The sequence below is a fragment of the Garra rufa genome, chromosome 12, assembly GCF_049309525.1.
Source record: "Garra rufa chromosome 12, GarRuf1.0, whole genome shotgun sequence".
NCBI lineage: Eukaryota > Metazoa > Chordata > Actinopteri > Cypriniformes > Cyprinidae > Garra > Garra rufa.
The window spans coordinates 19,181,231-19,202,577 of NC_133372.1; the positions used below are offsets into that span (position 1 = coordinate 19,181,231).

At 33.1% G+C, this 21,347-nt stretch overlaps 1 protein-coding gene across 1 annotated transcript in view; it reads right to left on the minus strand.

The window, feature by feature from the left end:
• The window catches only part of pkn2b (protein kinase N2b), a 52,263-nt gene extending 40,301 nt beyond the window's left edge, over window positions 1-11,962 (minus strand). Inside the window, exon 1 of the mRNA XM_073851397.1 lies at window positions 11,580-11,962. Coding sequence (XP_073707498.1) covers window positions 11,580-11,600 — 21 coding nt within the window. The 5' untranslated portion in view covers window positions 11,601-11,962. The remainder of the gene's footprint in view (window positions 1-11,579) is intronic.
• Between the last annotated feature and the right edge of the window lie 9,385 nt (window positions 11,963-21,347).

A 21,347-nucleotide genomic window follows, 5' to 3' on the forward strand; every position in this document is an offset into this window, starting at 1 on the left:
GTCTTCTGTTAAGTTGTATTTGAAGTTGTTTCCTAATCGATAAACGTAGCCATATTAATAGTGACATGATTACTGAAATGAACTGAATCAACAATGAATCTGAATTGAGCTAAATAACATCACTACTGTCTTCAGAACACGGTTTTACAGCTAAAAATAAAATGTTTCAAAATGGATGAATTTTGCAACATGAATACGGTTATTGTCCTGTTTGTAAAGCTGCTTTGAAACAATCTGTATTGTATAAAGAGCTATTATATAAATAAAGTTGTTATTTTTGTATTCTTTGCGCACAAAGATTTCATAAAAATATCTTCATTTGTGTTCCGAAGACGAACAAAAATCTTATGGATCTAGAACGACATGAGCATGAGTAATTATTCACAGAACTTTCATTTTTGGGTGAAGTATCCCTTTAAAATGAAATTATTCCACCCATCAGCCATCAAAAATAAGCATGTTGTTTACCCAGACAAAATCCAGAGTGGTCATACAAATGTTAAGCAATGCTTCTATATTAAATCTCATGTACACATAAAAAGGCTGTATGTTACAGAATTACATTAATGAATCAGTTCACACAAAAATGAAAATTCTGTCATTATTTACTCACCCTTGTGTTGTTCCAAACCTGTATGCATTACTTTCTACCCCTGAACATGAAAGACAATATTTTAAAGAATGTTTTTTTTTTTTCTACACTACGGAAGTCAACAGCAACCAGCAACTGTTTGGTTACCAACATTATTCAAAATATCTTCTTTTATTTTCAACAAAAGAAAGAAACTCATCAACTTGAGGGTAAGTAAATGATAACAAATTATCAATTTTAGGAGAACTATCCCTTAAAGGCACATCTGCACTAATTCACCATTAATAAGATATTTACAGCCTTTAGAACAGTTTGTCCTCATCCATCTTCTAACACAATCAACCTCTTAGTATACAGTAGAAGATGATGCAAGTTTCCATTTTTGTAAGGTTAAAACATTAAAAGTTCAACTGAGAATCATTTTCCACCTCAGGTCAGTTCAGTGCACAGCCTCCTTGCTGCAGCATGGCCTGTAGTTCTCAAAGTTCACACAAACATGCCTGCGTGGTAAATGAGAAGACCCCTCCTGAGAAAGATTTATAGACATACAGCAAACATGGGGTTTGGCATTCAGAGCGTGTGTTATCAGCAGGGTGGGGTCAGCACACACAGATCACTGACTGAGGAGCCCAACTGCTTCAAATCAACTAGATGTGACCACACAGAGCGAGGAAAAAAAAAAAAAAAAAAAAAAAAAAATACAAAACAAGTGGTGTGATTTAAAACTAGAGGCTTCCTCAAAAAAAGGAAGAATAAACATTAGGAAGGTCACCACAAGCTTTAAAGTGCAACAGTCCATAAATCGTAAAGCTATAGTCTACATACGGAAGAAATCAGTTTCAGTTTCACATCTAACAAATGCATCACAATTTTTCAATCTTTTTTTATAGACAATTGATCAAAATGTCAATTACTTTTATTGACTGAATAATCAGAGTTTGAAAAAGGCTAATTTCATTCTCAGTGTTTTTTAAGTTATTACTTTGTGCCCAATATTTCCCTCCAATAAAATATCCTATGAATTCAAATACAGCGATGTACAGTCAAACCAAAATTTATTCAGACACCTTCAACATCACACTTTATCAATTTCTTTGTTATAGTTAAAATAAAATATGACAAAAACTCAATTAATTTGTGTCAGAACAAATCCATCTTGATAATGTAAGATAACGTAATGGATTAAAATCAAACAAAAAATATTCAGACAACTATTAGTATGACAATATTTACAAAACTATCAATACTTTGTTGACCAATTACCAAACAATGCTTAATTTTGTTCAGTCTGTGGTGTAAAAATGTTAGCATTAGTAATTAAAGAAAAAAAAAAAACACTTAAGCAACACATGGTATGGTCAAAGTGTCTAAATTTTAGACCCAAATTTATCTGGTGGCCCACTGTATGAAGAATTTTTGGGGATAATGTGTCACAGTTTACTTTATTTTGCTATCCTCCCTTACATAAATTAACTATAATGTCCTGCAACCACTAGCAAAAAATATCAAAAATTATATCTGGTGTCTGAATAATTGTTGGTTTGACTGTATTCACGTATGCTATATGCTACGCGCAAAAAATATATGGTTAAAATATAAAAATAATACATTCATATTCAATTACAGCAATTCCTTTAGAGTTTCTGCTGTCATAAGAGTTGTCTGCTGTTAATATTATTTGTGTTACACCTTTAAACCTACATTTAATGTTAACAAACTGCATATTTAATGTAACAAAACATGTATTTTAGTCAGAATAACTGGTCCCTGTTTTATTGTACTCATTCAATGAAGTCTGTGAAGTTTAATAAAGACTTGTCAAGACAAGCCTTTACGCAAAAATGGGAAAAACTTGAAGTCGTTATTAATCGATCAGCTCCTCAAATGATTTGGATAAATCAACAGCACCACCAATAACAAAAGTCTGATTCTGGGTTATTATTAGGGCTGCAAAACGATTAATCGCGATTAATCGCATTCAAATACTTGTTATTTTAGAAAGACTATCGGTGACGATATGCACCCCAACATATTGTAGCTGTAAAAAAAGTATGATTCTTTGTGAACTGTGACTCTTTGAATCAATACAGAACCAATTATGAGGTACTCAAAGCCAACCTCTAATAAACACATAACAAAACAAAAAAAAAAGTGTGTATAATATAATGACTATGTACCAAACAATACAGAACTGGTTCTTACCATGAAATGGACGATTCCAGCTGTGCACACAGACCCCAACATTGTTCTCTCTTAATAGCACAAAACCCTTCAAGCAATCTTAGGGACCCAGAACTCTCTCAAAATATACATTCCCACACTCAACGTAAAACTATAAAGCAGCACAAAGAACTTCTAACAAGGGGAGACTGTGAAAATGTGGAAATCAGTCCATCTTTTAAGCTAGTTTGGGCAGGGAAGAGTTCCATTCAAGGTAAGCCTGATGTCGGATAAGCCTTTGTTAATCTATTGCTGAATGACGGCGACTCAGACTAAGGTCGTGGTGGTCTTAAAATACCGAGGGTCAAAGACATCAAGCATGCTGCAATTCTAGCTGCCTTAATCTTCAATAGATTTAGAATAGAACCTTCCTTAGATTCAACCAATTAGAACCACACATCAAATTATTACTAATTTAAATCTGGCCACATGCTAGAAAATAGCAGGAGACACCAACAATCCCGCATTGAGTTGCTGTGCTATTTAAAAACCTCCAGGCGTCAGGGCTCCATACATCAGCATAAAGGTCCTGTCACACTAGCAAAATTTAGATTTCAAAGACAAAAAAGATCCACCTGTTGGTCAACGTTGCAAATTTGTGAACTTGAACAACTTGAACCCGCTGGAAAATTTGCCTGGGGAAATCTTTCGCCTGTCACTGCACCTTAAGGGTCACAAAGAGGGAATGGAAGATGTAAACTGGTTTTAGGAACCTAGTGTGGTTGGAGAACAACCTCACCTCCTCAGCTTTCTGATATATAGCAGTGAGAGACAGGGAAACTTCTGTGTGCCGTCTGTGGAGAGTCCTGTAAAAGCTTTGGCTGGCTGAACATGGAAAGTAATGCTGCAGCTAACAGAAAAGCCAGGAATTGACGCTGAAGTAAGAAAATGCCGAGAACATGAGTCAGTGACAGGGTGGGGGGGTGAACATATACAACTGTACATAAGACGAAAGGAAGAAACAAAAAGACATTGGCCAAGACTCTTGCTTGGGTTTTTCTCCCATAATAAATGCCCCACCCTGTGAGAAGGACCTGGCTGTGGAACAAATCCACTCACAGGGAACACAGCGGCCACATTGCATAACAAACTAACTCCCACAATGCGGACAACAGGTTGACAAATGGCGTGTGGCACACTGAGGTGTAAAAGACCTTCAGATCATTTACCTGTACAAGATATCAGACAAGTGAGACATTTTGATATTAATTTACGGTCATTGATAAAGTTAAAGCGATAGTTCCAACCCAATCACATTGTAAAACTTTGAAAACGTACGTCTAGACTTCACTGCAGTTTCCTGCTGAAATGAACACTAGAGGAACTAAAAGACCAACAACTTTAATTCCTTTTTAACACTTCTGTGATTACAGGGCTAGATTATAGATTATAAATCCTTTTTAGTGTGATTTCTTGCACAATACTATGTTATGACCTCAAAAGACTTCTACAGTTGTGAATGATCAGTAAACAAATATATTTTAACATTGTGTCACAGAAGCAGATCCTTATAGCTTTTTTGATGTCGTAAACTTGCTCAGTAGCTCACCTGTAAAGCTTTGCATTTCAGTGAAACAGAGTCACAACACTCGACATTATAGCGCAAAGTCTTCCAGAAGCAAGTCGATATGGTATTTTCTAACTATCAAAATGCCTTTTTATTAGGGCTGGAACAATAAATCTGCATTGATTCTGAGATTTTCTGAATGCATTGTGATTCTCTCTTGAATCTATTCTGAGATTAGTTTTTAACTGCATGCTTTAGAAACATCCGTACTCTGCTTGCTTCCAATTCCTACAGACACTAGGGCTGGGAAAATAAGTCGATGCATCACAAATCGAGCAATGATTATGAGACTTTCTGAATGCATCACATTTTTCTCTCGAATAAATTCTGAGCTTAGTTTTTACCAGCAAATGGCACAGTATGCTTTAGAAACAGCCGTACCTTACAATTCCAGTTCCTTACACACACACTAAAATTAATATTAATAAAGTTCGAAAAGTTTGAAGCGAAGGGTGTTTACATTAATATTGCATCATAAAAGTATTCTAAGACTCAGCTGAACGCATCTTCGTGTGCATTTGAGTGTGGTTAAAAACTATATTAGAGCGCCATCTGCTGTTAAAAACTAAGCTCTGAATCGTTTGATACGAAAATCGCGATGTATTCTGAAAATCTCAGAATCGAACCACGACTCATGATGCATTGATTTATTGTCCCAGCCCTAAACCATATCCTTATGTATAGCTTATTTGATGTAGCAAACTTGCTCAGTAGCCCACCTTGTAGGGGTGCAACGGATCGCAGATGATCCGTGATCCGTACGGACCGGACCCCACGGTTCGGTACGCATGTGGTTCGCGGATTAACTGTTAAATTGAACCATCATAGAGTAAAAGGGTATGATTTGCATGTTTTGTCTTGTCAATTTACCCATTCAAACTACTTAAACTGCTGCAGCAAAAGAGAACACGCGCGCTGTTTCTTTCTTTCTTCTTTTTTTTTTTCTTTTTTTTACCGCTGCCGCACATACCTGAAGCGAGCACGCGCACAGAGAGAGATGCGCTATTCAGACTGCGTGATTCACAGGTTGATTCCTCTTTAAAACTTCTCTTAAAGGTTGTATCAGCGATTTCTATCTAGCCTAAAACATAAAGTGTCAATTTCAGCTGACCTTTCTTCACGATCCGCTCGCTGCCTGCCCCATAAATTGTCTGTGAAAAAAACGCATCTCTCTGGTCAGCCTAGGGTCCGAGATATGCCAAAAAAACAATCGGCACTATCAACTATTCCACAGATAAACAAACAGTGGTCCAACCAATCAGCGTCAGGGGTTTGGTGTTGTGGACTTTCCTACTGGTGCAGGGATGTGAGGGAGGCGGAGCGAAAGTCCACAACACCAAACCCCTGACGCTGATTGGTTGGAACACTGTTTGTTTTGCTGTGGAAAGGTTGGTAGTGCCGATTGTTTTTTTGGCATATCTCGGACCCTAGGCTGACCAGAGAGATGCGTTTTTTTCACAGACAATTTATGGGGCAGGCAGCGAGCGGATCGTGATGAAAGGTCAGCTGAATTTGACGCTTTATGTTTCAGGCTAGAAATCGCTGATACAACCTTTAACATACATACAAAGTTATGTTTAATACCTGTTTTGGTATTCTGGTAAACACAGTCGGTTATGTCTTCAGTGAACCGAAACAGCTGAGAAAGATGCGTGCCAGTATCAGAGACGTGCATTAGGCCTTAAAGAGACAGCGTCCTATAAATACCTGCAGTGAGAAGCACTAGTTATTTTACAATTAAATATTAAATTTCTGCACCTGAATACTAGTGTTATTGATTTTATTAGTAACTTTATTTTGTATTCATCTACACTTTTCATTTTTGTAATTGACTTTATTAGTTCAGCTAGTAGTTTTTGCTGTGGATTAGAAGTACTTAAAGTTAGCATTCAGTAATTATTAAAAAAACTAACTTTTTTTTGTTTTGTTTGTTTTTTGCTGATCCGAAAAAATGATCCGATCCGTGACTCCAAATCCGTGATATGATCCGAACCGTGAGTTTTGTGATCCGTTGCACCACTACCACCTTGTACAGCATTGCATTTCTGTGAAACAGAGTCACAACGCTCGACAAAAGAGTGTAAAGCCTTGCAGAAGCAAGCTGAAATAACTTTATATCATGTTTACTTTTGTTCAAGCTATTGGTTAGGCTTAGAGTAGGGTTTAGAGCAGTGTTTCCCAAACTTTTTTCTTCAACATTCAATGATGGTGTATCTAAGTCACAATCATCCAATGGTCAGAATATTATAAACAAAAGAATAATGATTAGCAACAGTTCAGAGCAATACAAAATAACTATCCCATTTCTATAATCAGTCCTTTATGGGATGTGTAAATGGCTCATAGATTTTTTTTTTTTTTTTACTTTATTTTATAACACTGGGTAAATAATTGCACCTTTTTATTTTATGTGGTGTCATAATTTAATTTCGATAAAAAGAATGTTTATTATTGTATGTTCTTTTGGCATTTCATTTACAGCAGCAGCAGTATGGTGCAACATTTCTTTGAAACATATATTTACTACTCGCCGTCTATCTCCACTCTTTCCATTCATTCTTTTTATTGCTTTGGAAAAATTGCATCGGCTGTTTCTCCATGTCTCTGCATAACTCATGCTTCATTGCATTTTCTTTCTAGGATTTAAATGCATTCTTAGAATCTTTCAAGTCTCTCCAAGAGCGATCATACAGGTGGAGATATATTTTTACCAGCTCAGCTATTCAACACTCCAATGTATTCATATTGCTAGTAACTGTTGTTGTTTTGGATGCAGTTCTCCTGTCTGAACTACGTGGAATGAGTAATAAAACGGAAAAAAAAATATCCCGTCAAAGAAGGTGGAGTTCCAGAACACACCCACCGATTGAGTAATCACAACAGACCAATGGTAGCTCAAAGGTGTTTAGGAGCCAAAACAAACTCCTCCAGAAAGTTTGCTTTGGTGAGCTTTTTCAAACTGCTGAAACAAACTTCATTTCAGCCTGACTTTGTTTAAAATGACACCGTATCAGCTCATTCTTCGATTTTATTTGAAGTATATCAGGGCCTTAAGACTCTTCTCCGCTCTTCAAACACACAAAAACATTAGTCTTTATAGACAGTTTCTTGAGAAAACGCTGCACTCATTCAAACATCAGTTCTTTATTTACCCTGCATTGCGAAGAAGTAGAAGACTGTCTTCGAACTGCGCATTGCGGCACTTTATTCTGATTGGAGGTGGGTGAAGTTATGAGGTTTGATTGACAATTTCAGCATCCAATGGTTAAGAGGTTTAGTCACAATCTCTTATAAATGCTTTCATTGGTTAAATATTTATAAAACCTAAAAACAGACATAACGATGACCAACAGCACTAACTTAAAATAAATTTAACAATGAAACATAATAGAGATAGTAGAAATTTTTGATAATTTCCCAGTGGTTGAGAAGCACTGGTTTAGTGTATGTCACTTTCAAACACGACAGACTGGTAACTTTTTAAACAGCACATTTAATTTCAACCTGTCGGGATGCATACAAAAAATTTCTAAATAAGAGGAATCTCTGAAACTGGTGTTCCTCAGTGTGGTCAGAGTTGCATCAATGAAGCACACTACTGGACAATAGCGAAGCAAACAGAGAGAGAAAGACTGAAACTCATACTGCAGATTCACTCTTTCCCCTTGACATTCTGAGCTTCTCTGTATGAGAAAACTACTGAAACTGTATTGCTGTATTGTTTTTTTAATGCCTCTTATAATTTGTGAAGCACTTTGAGCTAAGTATTTCTAAGTTCTATCATCCATGCGTTTATATGGTTACACCACCTTGACACTTAAGGAATTTGACTTGACTCACATAATTCCCCAAATTAGTTACAATATTCAGAACAATGGTGTTCCATTTACTTTTATTTAGTATTAAATAGTACTAAGGTAAGATTATGCCAAACTAGCTGATCTGGATTTTCACCTTTTTTAAACAAGATTTTACGGTTACACCACATTGACATTTTTGCAGTCATCCCCCAAATATTATCTCAAAATGAATTAAAACCAGAACATTTAGACTTGGTCCATAAAAAAGAGAATGTATGCAATTATTTTGCACATTTATTTTACATTTTTATCCATTTTAAATTTAATTAAACCATATAGACACATAAAACTAGCATCACGTCATTGCCCCGTTTACTTTTGGGAGTTAAAAAGGAGTAGGGAGGGGAGCCCCAACATGTGAAGCCCTCCATGCTGGGCCTCCATGACATCAGTGACTGTGGTCAGTTCTCTGAGACTCCACCCACTGAAAAGTCTCATGAATGAGCTCAGACTCAGAGCCAATGAGGGGTTGAGTACTATCCTTTGAGTTTTATCTCAGAGCTCATCCTATTATGGTTTAACCATGACCCCCAGGACCCAAGGCAGTGAAAAGACTTTCCTCTAACCCACTACTTTATCTGTTCCATTACCTTTAGCACCACTGCAGTTAACTCGCACTCACAGCAAACACATAAGCCAATAGACCTTTTGCTCTGTTACTGATTACTCAGGAAACATCTTGCACAGGGTTCTTAATAGAACTAAATTAAAAGGGAATATATGTCTGATGACTTGCCACGTAAAAATGAAAATTAACAAAGACAGATTTTCCACCTTAATGCCACATTTAAAACAAACTAATAATAATGACGTTAAAACCTGATTTGTCATTCTACATGTAGGTCAAGCTGCTCTTTCCTGTTTTACAGGAAGGTTCTTGACAGGTCTGTGGCTAACCGATGGATGGGATGTACGCTTGCGTAACAACCAGTATTAAAACTTTAAATTTCAGTAGCAATAAATTTAATCAGTTAAAACATCTATAAATATTAAATAGTTCAAAAAATTCATTTATTAATTTTCACTCCCCGTGAGGAACAATTTGCCTCCTGATTGACCCATAAGCCATGAAATGTTTTTCAGTATTTGACATTTTAGGAAAAAACTGATTTTTACTTTTAGCCATGGAATTAGACAAAAACACTAATGATGGTTATTATATACTGGTGCTTGATTTTAGAAATGTCTTTGTAATCAATCTGCAATCTATATCAATATTGAGATGCAACATTACACTTCCTGTCACTTTTGACTGATTATTTATCAACATAGAAGTCCATATGCATTCTGCAAACTGCTACCTACAGCTATATTTAAAGAGACAGTTCACCCAAAAATTATTACTCACCCACATGTTCTTCCAAACCTGCAAGACCTTTTCGGAACACAAATTAAGATATTTTTGCTAAAACCCGAGAGCTTTCTCATAGAGAAAAATGTTTAAGGCCCAGAAAGGTAGCAAGGATATAATTAAAATAGTTAATGAGACATCAGTGGTTTATTCATCAATTTGTTCTGTGAAAGACATGCATCTGACATATTTAACATAACACATTTTTTGTATACCATTGTCGACTCGTGACAATGAGTGCACAGCTTGTTTTCTCAACTTTATAATTTGTTTTAAAGAATTAAGAATATATACATTTTTAAACATATTACAGTTAAATAAATTACAAAACAAAGAAAGAAAGAACAAACAAAGCACCATTCAGAGTAGCAAGACAGGAAGAAAACCGAAACTTGCAGTGGAATTCCTTTTCAAAGAAACATACCCTTAACTTCAGCAAACAAACAGATATTTTGTGGACTGCTTATGCCAGTGTGTTTGAGAATGACTAGATTTTAAAGAAAATAAAATTGGCTTCTCTTTACATCCTCTTCATTAGCTACACAAATAACTTCCTTCCAAAAGACTGTGGCATTTATGAACTAATGCTTCTCTCTCCTACAGGTGATTTGGCTGCAGATAAGGACCAGAAGATACCCTCTGAACATTCAAACTAAAAAGTATCAGTTAACTTGTTGGGTTTCAGTTGTGCCTCACTGCAATTAGATGGGGAGGAGACACAACCCAAACACTGCAATCAAACTACTCCCTCTCAAAGCAACAAAATGACAAGAGTTCCTATTCACAAAGGCCTGATTCACAACCATTTACTTTCTACACTAATTGTTTACTCATCAAAGAAACATACTACTTTGTATTGTTTTCACTTGAATCATATTTTGTATCTTTATAATGACAGCTGTGTCAGCACGCCTACGTTATGAATAAACATAAAGGGTTTAACCAGTTAAAAAAGCCAAAATAGCACAATATAACATGTTATTTCCTTTTAGGAAATAAACCGATCAAAATGAGACACAAACTTTGGTTTGCATTACCAATGATGTGACTATCATCAAATTAAAACCCTTACGTAAGTCAAAATATCCATTTACATGATCTTTAATTTGCAAAAAGCCAGTTTACTTCTCTATATTAATTCCGAATCAAGTCAACAACTTGAATATTGTTCAGTGCTGGTGTTGACATCAGTTGTTTGTAAAAGTCCACGTTTTCTTAATATAAATCGTAGCTAATGTAATTTTAAACTGATGTTTTTCAAAAACTTGTTTCATAAAAAGCAGACAAACAAACACTGACATTGCCTCATACAATATTCAGCAGTGTTTCAGGGAGTTGCCAGGGTGGAATCGTTCAGGATATGTTACTAATAATAGATTTTACTCCAGATTTTCCCCTCACGACACAAGCACAAAAGAGAGTTTCTGCTTCACAGTTTTTACATTTATTTCGTGAGCACTTACACACTCCTGTTTAGTTTAGCCATACGTTTTTATTCATTTATTATTTCCTTCATGAAAACAGCTCTCATGGTTTTTGAGAAAACGAAAGGACATTAGTACATTCCAAGCAGTTTACAAAAAGGAAATAAATGTGTTTTCAAATAGTAAACGTGTAAATACACCGCTGTAGAAACAATAAACTAACATTAAGCTACATTATGCGAATAAACACAAAGAGGTACAAACATTAGGTAACCGCTGTTGTGAGTTAGTTCTGTAAATATTGTTAAATATATAATATACTTCGTTTGCAGTAAAACTGCATAGTTTAACTATGGGTTGGGATTGAAGCAACAGTTGGTCTGTGTCAATATTTCTAGGCCACATTTAACCCTTTCAGACACAGTTAAAAGTCACTATATAATGCTCAAGAGAGTGTTGAAAATTTAAAGTAGTAATCAGATGAAAACAAACGTACCGCGATCAAATTGAGTTGATAGTTTTGAAGCGAACGGTTAGTAAATAAAAGATAAAATAATTCTCTCACCTGCACGGGATCGGCCGCCATCTTGCCTCTTAATAACTTTGAATCAAACTCAAGGGAGCAAAAAGGAGGAATGTCAGTAAGAAGTTAAACCCCTCCACTTCTCTCCAAGTTAGCTCGTATTTCTTCCTGATTCTGAAGAAAACACATCGGATCCTCGACTTGGGCTATTCCATAGCGCAGCCGGTAAACTTCCCAATTCCCATGACGCTGCCGAAATATCCTTCTATGATATATAAAAAGCAATGTGTAAAAGCTTTAAAAGTTTCAAGAAAGCAATGCAATAGTTTTCCGTGGCAGATCCACGCACCGGGACGTGGAAATGCGACTGTTTTGAATGCGTGTATTATTGAACACGCTCCTCTCCTCTGCTCTCCCAGCTGGAGTCAAATCCTACACTTCCAGTCATGTGATCAGAAACTCTATGCAAGCATTTTCCCATGAGTGTCCATGCACACTGCCAAATATAGAGTTTAAATCATTCTTGTATATTTACTAGAGCCAAGTATCAGATTACATCAGCGCTTGATGTTTGACAATTACAGAAACACATCAGAGAGTATTTCCTCTGCCTTTGTGGAATTATATTTTACACAAAACTGATTCTAGGTGGGGTCGGTGTTTTCTGTAAGCTTCAACCTGTCAAAAATGTAGGAATAATTTTTTTATATGCTATATTGTCTATTTATGACATTTATACAGGGATTTATGTAAAACATAAGTAGTGCTTAATAATAATATATTTTTAAATTATTATTATTATTTATATTCTATTTCTTTGAAGATTCAAACTTGATTCCTGAATTTGTTTTTGCAACGTCTTCACAAGTTAATTAAATAAATAATAGTAAAATACAATATATTTTAAATATACTGTAAAAAACGTTTTTCTCTTTAATCAAGCCAAGATTTAGTTTTGACAGCTACATGATGAAATAAGAGCAAAGAATAATACACTCATTGTAAAGACTGAGCTTGATGCATTCATCTCGTCATATTTTCTCAGATTTCATCATGTTTTCTCTTTATTAATGAACAATATTTTATTTCATGAATGGTATTTTAGTTTATAGCTATAGGCTGTTCATAAATCTGTTCAGTCTGCTTTTGTTCTATCTTTGGTTTGAATTTGGTTATACCCTGGGGAGTCATCTCCTGTTTGAAACCTCTGTAACCACCATTGGCTTTCTGACTTCCCTGCTCCCAAGGAGCTAGAAGCTAGAAACTTCCTGTGGTAACAATTGGGCTTCCTGTGTAAGACCATGTGTTTCTCTATCATACATGATAATCTGCTATTGCGTTTATAATAGGTTACACCAATATGCTCAGTACAGGGGTTTAGATATTAGACTAAAGCATGAAATGCAATATAGCATCCCAGCAGCTCCTGATTTAGAGGAGGAATATGGAATCATGCATTACCGTTCCAATGAATTTGCTGTTCAAGTAAACTTGTTGTAAGAGTATTACCATAAAGCATAAATGCAATATTAGCTTTGTACATTCATTAGGGAAAACCAGTAAAACCAGTCTCTGGGGCAACAGGGGTAATAATAGCAATTGATTTCTTCTGTTGCAATGTGAGCAAGCTGGCCACAATTCATGACTCATGACTAATCAGCAAGATCAGAGATGCGTCATACTGTGTGTCAAGGAGGGATTCTCTTATTATACTGTCATACAGTACATGTGCTCTTAATGGGGTTAACATTCAACAGTGTTTTTAGATTTTTGCAGTTTTTACATTTTTGCTCTCCACACTTCTTGAGTTACTCATAAAGGCACACTGAAGATCCATATAATTTAGTATGATTTACAAATGAATTGAATGCTGTCATTCTCAATGTTTGAGTGACTGATTGAAACACAATATGATCAGACTCATTAAACTGTACTGCAGCACATGCATTGAGTATAAACACTGCTGAATACTATTCAATTCATTGTTGGGTATAGCTTCCCGACATGTATTTTGGGAAGCTATTTCCAACTTTTACTATGCATTTTGCGCCATCTAGTGGTAAGTTGTACACTTTCATTGTGACATTCATTTTTTTGTTGTTGTTTGACATTATGAATTATAAACTGAATAGTTTTAAATAATGCTTTATTGTTATTTCTTTGTATTTTTATTTATATTTATTTATTCCTTTATATTAAATATTAAAAATATATATATTATTGTTATTAGTTAATGTTTTATTGTTATGCTTTGGAATTTTTCTTAATTCATATTCATATAAAATCACAAAACACACTAGTAATTGATGTTTATGAATTAATAATTAATGATTTATTATAATTTATTGTAATTTATTATTATTGATGATAAACATTTATTAATAATAAATGTTTATCATCAATAATAATAAATTACAATAAATTATAATAAATCATTAATAAATCATTATTATTATTATTATTATTGAAGATAACCTTAAACCTTATTAGTTTTATCTAACGTTTTATTGTTATGCTTTAGATTTTTTCTTTATTAATTCATATTCATATAAATAATACAAAACACACTATTAATTGATATTTATGAATTAATAATTAATGATAATGTATTATTACTGATGATAAACATTTATTATTATTATTATTATCATTATTATTATTATTATTGTTTATTAATGAAGATAACTTTAAACCTTAATAGTTTTGTAAAATCTTTTATTGTTATTTCTTTGTATTTTTTCTTTCTATTTCTTTATTCCTTTACATTTGTATAAATATTACAAAACACACTGGTAATTGATATTTATGAATTAATAATTGATTTTATATTTTATTATTATTATGATGATTATTAATGAAGATAGCTCTAAACGTTAATAATTTTGTATAATTTTTTATTGTTATTTCTTGGTATTTTTCTTTAAATTTCTTTATTCCTTTATATTCATAAATATTACAAAACACACTATTAATTTATATTTATAAATTAATAAGTAATTATATTTAAGTATTATTGTTTATAAATGTATTATTATTATTATTATTATTATTATTATTATTATTATTATTATTATTATTATTAATGAAGATAACCTTAAACCCTAATAAGTTTGGATAATATTTTATTATTTATTTGTATTTCTTTATATTTATTTATACCTTTATATTCATAAATATTGCAAAACACACGTAATTGATATTCATGATATTTATTATTGTTGTTTATAAACATTTAATTATTATTATTTTTGTTAATGAAGCTTAAGTTTAAACGTTAATAGTTTTGTATAATCTTTTATTGTTATTTCTTTGTATTTTTTCTTTAGATTTCTTTATTCCTTTACATTTGTAGAAATATTACAAAACACACTGGTAATTGATATTTATGAATATTATATATTATTATTATTATTATTATTATTATTATTATTAATGAAAATAACCTTAAACCTTAATAAGTTATGCATAATATTTTGTTATTTCTTTGTATTTGTCAAAATATTTCTTTATTTCTTTATTTATAAATATTACAAAACACACTAGTAATTTGTATTTTTGAATCAATAAGTAATGATATTTTATAATTGTTGTTTATAAGCATTTTATTATTATTAATATTATTATTATTATTATTAAAGAAGATCACCTTAAACCTTAATAGTTTAGCATAATCTTTTATTGTTATTTCTTTGCATCTTTCTTTATATTTATATTCATTTAAGTATTACAAAACGCACTAGTAATTAATATGTAAGAATTAAGAATGAATTATATATTATTATTTCAATTACAACGCACTAGTAATTGATATTTATGAATTACTAATGAATTATATTTTATTATTTTTGTTGTTTTTAAAATTATTATTATTATTATTATTATTATTATTATTATTATTATTATTATTATTATTATTATTATTATTATTATAAACCAAAAAAGCATTTTGCCTTGAATTATAATGGTATAAACTTAATACGTCTATTTGGCCATAACCATGTATTTTACGCCATCTAGTGGTAATTTGTAATATTACGATTAAGATTTACAGTAGTTGGTTATAGTTCAGCTATTTTAAACGACATCATGACATATAAAATTATTATAATAATATTAAATAATAAAATAATAAATTCTTACATTTTTATTTATACTGTTACACATAATTTATCTCTGTTAAATTAGTACTTATAGTATTTCAAGTATTCATTTAGTATTAATAATCAGTTGAACACAACAGACAATAAAGAGTCGTATTTATTAACATATAATTATATTGTTTATTAACATATAATAATATTATTAATTATTCATTATCAATTTTTTTTTTACATTTTTGTGCCTGTGAAATTTTAAGCAGCAGGGATAGTTCATCTAAAAAATTAAAAATCTGTCATCATGTAGTCTCCGTCGTGTCTTTCCAAACTTGTATGACTTTCTTTCTTTCTTCTGCAGAAGACAATAGAAGATATTCTGAAGAATGCTGATAATTAAACTCTTTTGATGACCTTTGACTGTTACATGGACTTTCAGTTTTGGGTGAGTTATTCTTTAAACCTGTGGGCAGATTATGCACTTTGTGACATAAAGCACACAATATGTAGATTTGATGCTCTATCCATAACCATGTACTGTAGTAAGCAATGGCACACTCATTTCAGATTTGGATGCTTCCTCCATTTCTCTTCTCTCAGTATATTAATCTCAACGATTTATCTACTCTAAATTAAATTTTCAGGACCAGCGTTATTATAATTTTTATACTTAAAATAAAGTAACTATATTAACTACAGTCAAGCATGAAATTATTCACACCCCTGGTAAATTCTGACTTAAAGTTACTTTTATTCAACCAGCAAGGTTTTTTTTTTTTTTTTTTTTTTTTTTTAGAAATGACACAGACGTTTCCCAGAAGATAATAAGACAATGTACAAGAGGCATCATTGTGGAAAAAAATTATTACTTATCTTTTATTTACATTTGAACAAAAAGTGGCATGTCCAAAATTATTCATACCCTTCTCAATAATCAATAGAAAAGCCTTTATTGGCTATTACTGCAATCAAACTCTTCCTATAATTGCTGACCAGCTTTTTGCATGTCTCCACTGGTATTTTTGCCGATTCATCTTTAGCGATGAGCTCCAACTCTTTCAGGTTGGAGGGTCTCCTTGCCATCACCCTGATTTTTAACTCCCTCCACAGATTCTCAATGGGATTTAAGTCAGGACTCTGGCTGGGCCACTGCAAAACGTTAATGTTTTTGTCTGCTAACCATTTCTTCACCACTTTTGCTGTGTGTTTTGGGTCATTGTCGTGCTGAAATGTCCACTGGTGCCCAAGGCCAAGTTTCTCTGCAGACTGCCTGATGTTGTTGTAGAGAATTTTGATGTATTGCTCCTTTTTCATGGTGCCGTTTACAGTGATTAACACCCCCAAAACATTAGGTTCCCACCACCATGTTTGACAGTGGGGATGGTGTTCTTAGGGTTGAAGGCTTCTCCTTTTTTTTACGCCAAATGAAGGCTACATCATTGTGGCCAAACAATTCAATTTTTGTTTCATCTGACCATAAAACAGAAGTCCAGAAGTCTTCTTCTTTGTCCAGATGAGCATTTGCAAAGCCCAAGCGGGCTTTTGTGTGCCTTATCTGAAGAAGTGGTGTCTTCCTTGGTCTGCTTCCGAGGAAGCCAGCAGTGTGCAGTGTCTGTTAGACTGTCTGCCTTGAGATGTTGCCACCAGCAGAGCCCAGATTCATCAGGATGGCCTTGCAGAGCCCAGATTCATCAGGATGGCCTTGGTGGTGATCCTTGGATTCTTTTTAACCTCTCTCACTATCCTCTTGGCCAGCACAGGTGTCACTTTTGGCTTCCGCCACGTCCGGAAACGTCTTGTATTTTTTAGACACTGGAACTTCAAAACATTTAGATATTGTCTTATAGCCCTTTCCTGACTTGTGAGCAGCCTCAATGCGCAGCCGCAGGTCATCAGTGAGCTCCTTTGTCTTAGCCATGACTGTCCATAAACCAACAGCAGAGAGCTTCTGTTTTTCACCTGTTGAGTTGATTAAAACAGCTGTTCCCAATGAATCAGGGTAATTGGGATGCTTTAGAACAGCTTGGACCGTTTGGAATGGTGTAGAACTTTAGATTTTCCCATAGACTATGACAGTTTGCAAAGGGTATGAATAATTTTGGAGATGCCACTTTTTGTTCAAATGTAAATAAAAGCTGAGAAATATTTTTCCTCAATGATGCCTCTTGTACATCATCTTATTATCTTTTGGGAGACGCCTGTGTCATTACTGAAAAAAAAAACAAAAAAAAAAAAACTTGCTGGTTGAATAAAAGTAACTTTAAGTCAGAATTTGCCGGGGGTATGAATAATTTGCAAGGGAGAAACAGAAGCATAACTGTAATGGCTAAAATAATTGTCTTTTTGTTAGATGTTTCAGACACATAAGAAGCAACTTTACCTCAGAAATGACTAGCCCAGATGATCAGAGCCAAATCCACTCCATCCCCCCATCTGAAATCTATGCACACATAGACACTTAATTAAGACAAAGTTGCCCCAACTGACACACAGCCTACATGTATAGAATGATGACGGTATCTGCACCAAACAATTAAAGGCATTCATCATGGTCAATTACAGTATGCAGGAAAACCATGAGATGTATTTATGCTTTCTCGAGTCACATATATCACATTTGGTTATGCTTTGTTGTATTATGAGTTTGCATGTTTTTTTGTTTTTTTTTTGCATATGTGACGGGCCTTCAGCAAACACCACATCAGAGCTAAATGTTTTTGTTTCTAAACATTTGAACTGACACCATGTTAAATTAAGCTGTCATCTTATAAAACATCCACAATGCTGTTTTAATTCAGCAATATTTAAAATAGCTCTTTGTATATACCTTCCTGGTTTATTTGAGCATTCTTCTACATGTGGCAAATAAAAGTGATTCTAATTCGATTCGGATTAATGTTGCATCTGGCAAAGAGCTGAAGCAAAATAACCACCAATAAGAAAAAAGCAATTCAGCAGGTGTTGACCATTCATCCAGAGGTTTTCATAAGCCTTTTCCCAGCTCATTTATCCATAGCTTATCCCAGATATCAATTATTATACACATTCAACCCGTTTGCCATTTTCAGTTCTTAATCCTCTGTGAACGTGAGTGAGGGATCAACTTTAAAACACCACAGCTGTCAATGTCAGGGTTAAAGAGAGCAGCACCTAATTTAATCTCCATATTAACTAGAGCAAATAACAAATGCAAATAATTACCCGTGTCACCTCATATACTCATAAATAAGGTAAGCAAACCCTGGCTTTCCAGATAAAGCTCCTTGTTAATGTTTCTTTTTACCAGTAAGTTGAGATATTTCTGATTTAAATAGGCTATGTTACATTAATTAAATCCCACAAATGATTAACGCATGCAGTGCTTGTCAGTTACTTTGCAATGTGTTTATAAACTGACAAAAAATAAATAAATAATAAAATAAAATAGATTTGAGCATCTTTTAAAATGTTATATTAATTTAATACAATTTTAGTTGCATTAAGTCAAAAATGGCAGTATACAACTGTTTCAGTGTAGAAAAAAAGTATTAAAAAATATTGAGACTATATCCTTTTCTGGTAGTAGTTTTAGCTGTTTTAAATAAGATTTTGAAATACAAAGTATATTATTGATCATTATTATTGTAGGTGACAGACAGATGTACAGTATTAGTTACTGATAATATTATTGCCAATATACAGGTTCCAGAAATAAAGATTTTATGACAGAATCTCTCATTTGAAAGTCTTTAAGAAGTAAATTAAATAAATAAATACATAGGCCTAAATGTTTTTACATTTAGATTATTATACACATAATTTATCTCTATTATTTTAAAGTTAGTTTTAATAACCGATTGAAGTTAATAAACAATTAAGAGGTGTTTATTGCTGTTTTACACTGCCAGTCAAAAGTTTTTGAACAGTAAGATTTTTAACATTTTTTTTAAAAAGAAGTCTCTTCTACTCACCAAGCCTGCATTTATTTGATCCAAATACAGCAAAAACAGTAAAATGTTTAAATATTTTATCCTATTAAAAATAACTGTGTTCTATTTTAATATATTTTAAAATGTAATTTATTCCTGTGATTAAAACTAAATTTTCAACATCATTACTCCAGCCTTCAGTGTCACATGATCTTTCAGAAATCATTCTAATATGCTGATTTGCTGTCCAAGAAACATTTATTATTATTATTATTATCAATATTTAACAGTTGAGTACATGTTTCAGGATTATTTGATGAATAATCCAAAGATTCAAAGATCAGCATTCATCTGAAAATAAAAAGCTTTTGTAACATTATACACTGTAATGTTACAAGAAATTTTAGAAATTAATACTTTTATTTAGCAAGGATGCTTTAAATTGATCAAAAGTGATAATAAAGACATTTATAATGTTAAAAGATTTCTATTTCAGATAAATGCTGTTCTTCTGAACTTTCTATTCATCTAAGAAACCTGAATAAATTATACTCAGCTTTTTTTTTTAACATAATAATAATAATAAATGTTTTTTTGAACAGCAAATCAGAAAATTATAATGATTTCTGAAAAATCATGTGACTGGAGTAATGATACTAAAAATTCAGCTTTGAAGTCACAGGAATAAATTACATTTTAAAATATATTCAAATAGAAAACAGTTATTTTAAATAGTAAAAATGTTTCAAAATGTTACTGTTTTTGTTATACTGTATTGTGTTATCATTTACTTACTCTCATGTCAGCTGTATAAAAGAAGAAATTCTGAAGCATGTTTTTAAATGTTTAGGTAATAAAAAAATTTAACCTCAAAGGGGTCATGGAATTGTTTTTTAAAATTATTATTATAATATGTTTCTTGAGGTTTACTCATAATTTTAATAAAGGTTTTTGCACAAAAATAAATGAATAAATATGTGAAAATTATTATTTTCAACCCTCATTCTGACCCTCTGTCTAAAACGACCTGTTTTAAGGGGCGGGCCCTTTAAGGCTTGTCAGTAATCTGCCACTGTTATCAACAGCATCAATGCTCCGCCCCCTCACTATTGCATGTGAACATTTTGACAACATGATCAAAATAAAACGGTCATTTCCAGACAAAGCATTATGAAAGCATTTATTTACCATTTGTGATGCAGCTGCAGTCAGAGCACCGCTTCGTCTTTCAACAAAAGTTTCTTTGTGAACTCTCCATGACACTGTGCCCCCGTTTACAAAACAAAATACTCCAAACATTCCTTTAAAACATTCTAATATATTTACAAAGAAGCAAAAGAGCTATTTAAACCAAATGCGTCAAAGCAAATGTTCTTTCACTCAATTTGTCCTACTGACGACAGATTCAAGCGCATGGACTGTGTCAGAAAGCGAATGTGCATCTGTATACTGTATCCAGTGTAGATAATAACAGCAGTGATTGTAAAATCTACTTGCTTTTGACACGAGAAGACTATTCGTTGATGTCTTGCACTGGAGGCAGTGTTTATGGAAATGACTACACCCAAGTGACGTCACCTTGCACCTCGGATCCAAACAAGCCGTTTTCTGAGGGCTAATACTAGAGATGTACCGAATATTCGCCAACCGAAATTATTCAGCTGAAAATAGCAAAAAAGACTGAATAAATTATATTGAACAATGACGTGATGGCCATGAATAGTGATCTGACCAACTCTGGGGTCTCTAGGACCAACTCTATAGCGCCACCAGTTCAAAAATTCGACATTAAAATTGTAATAACTCCT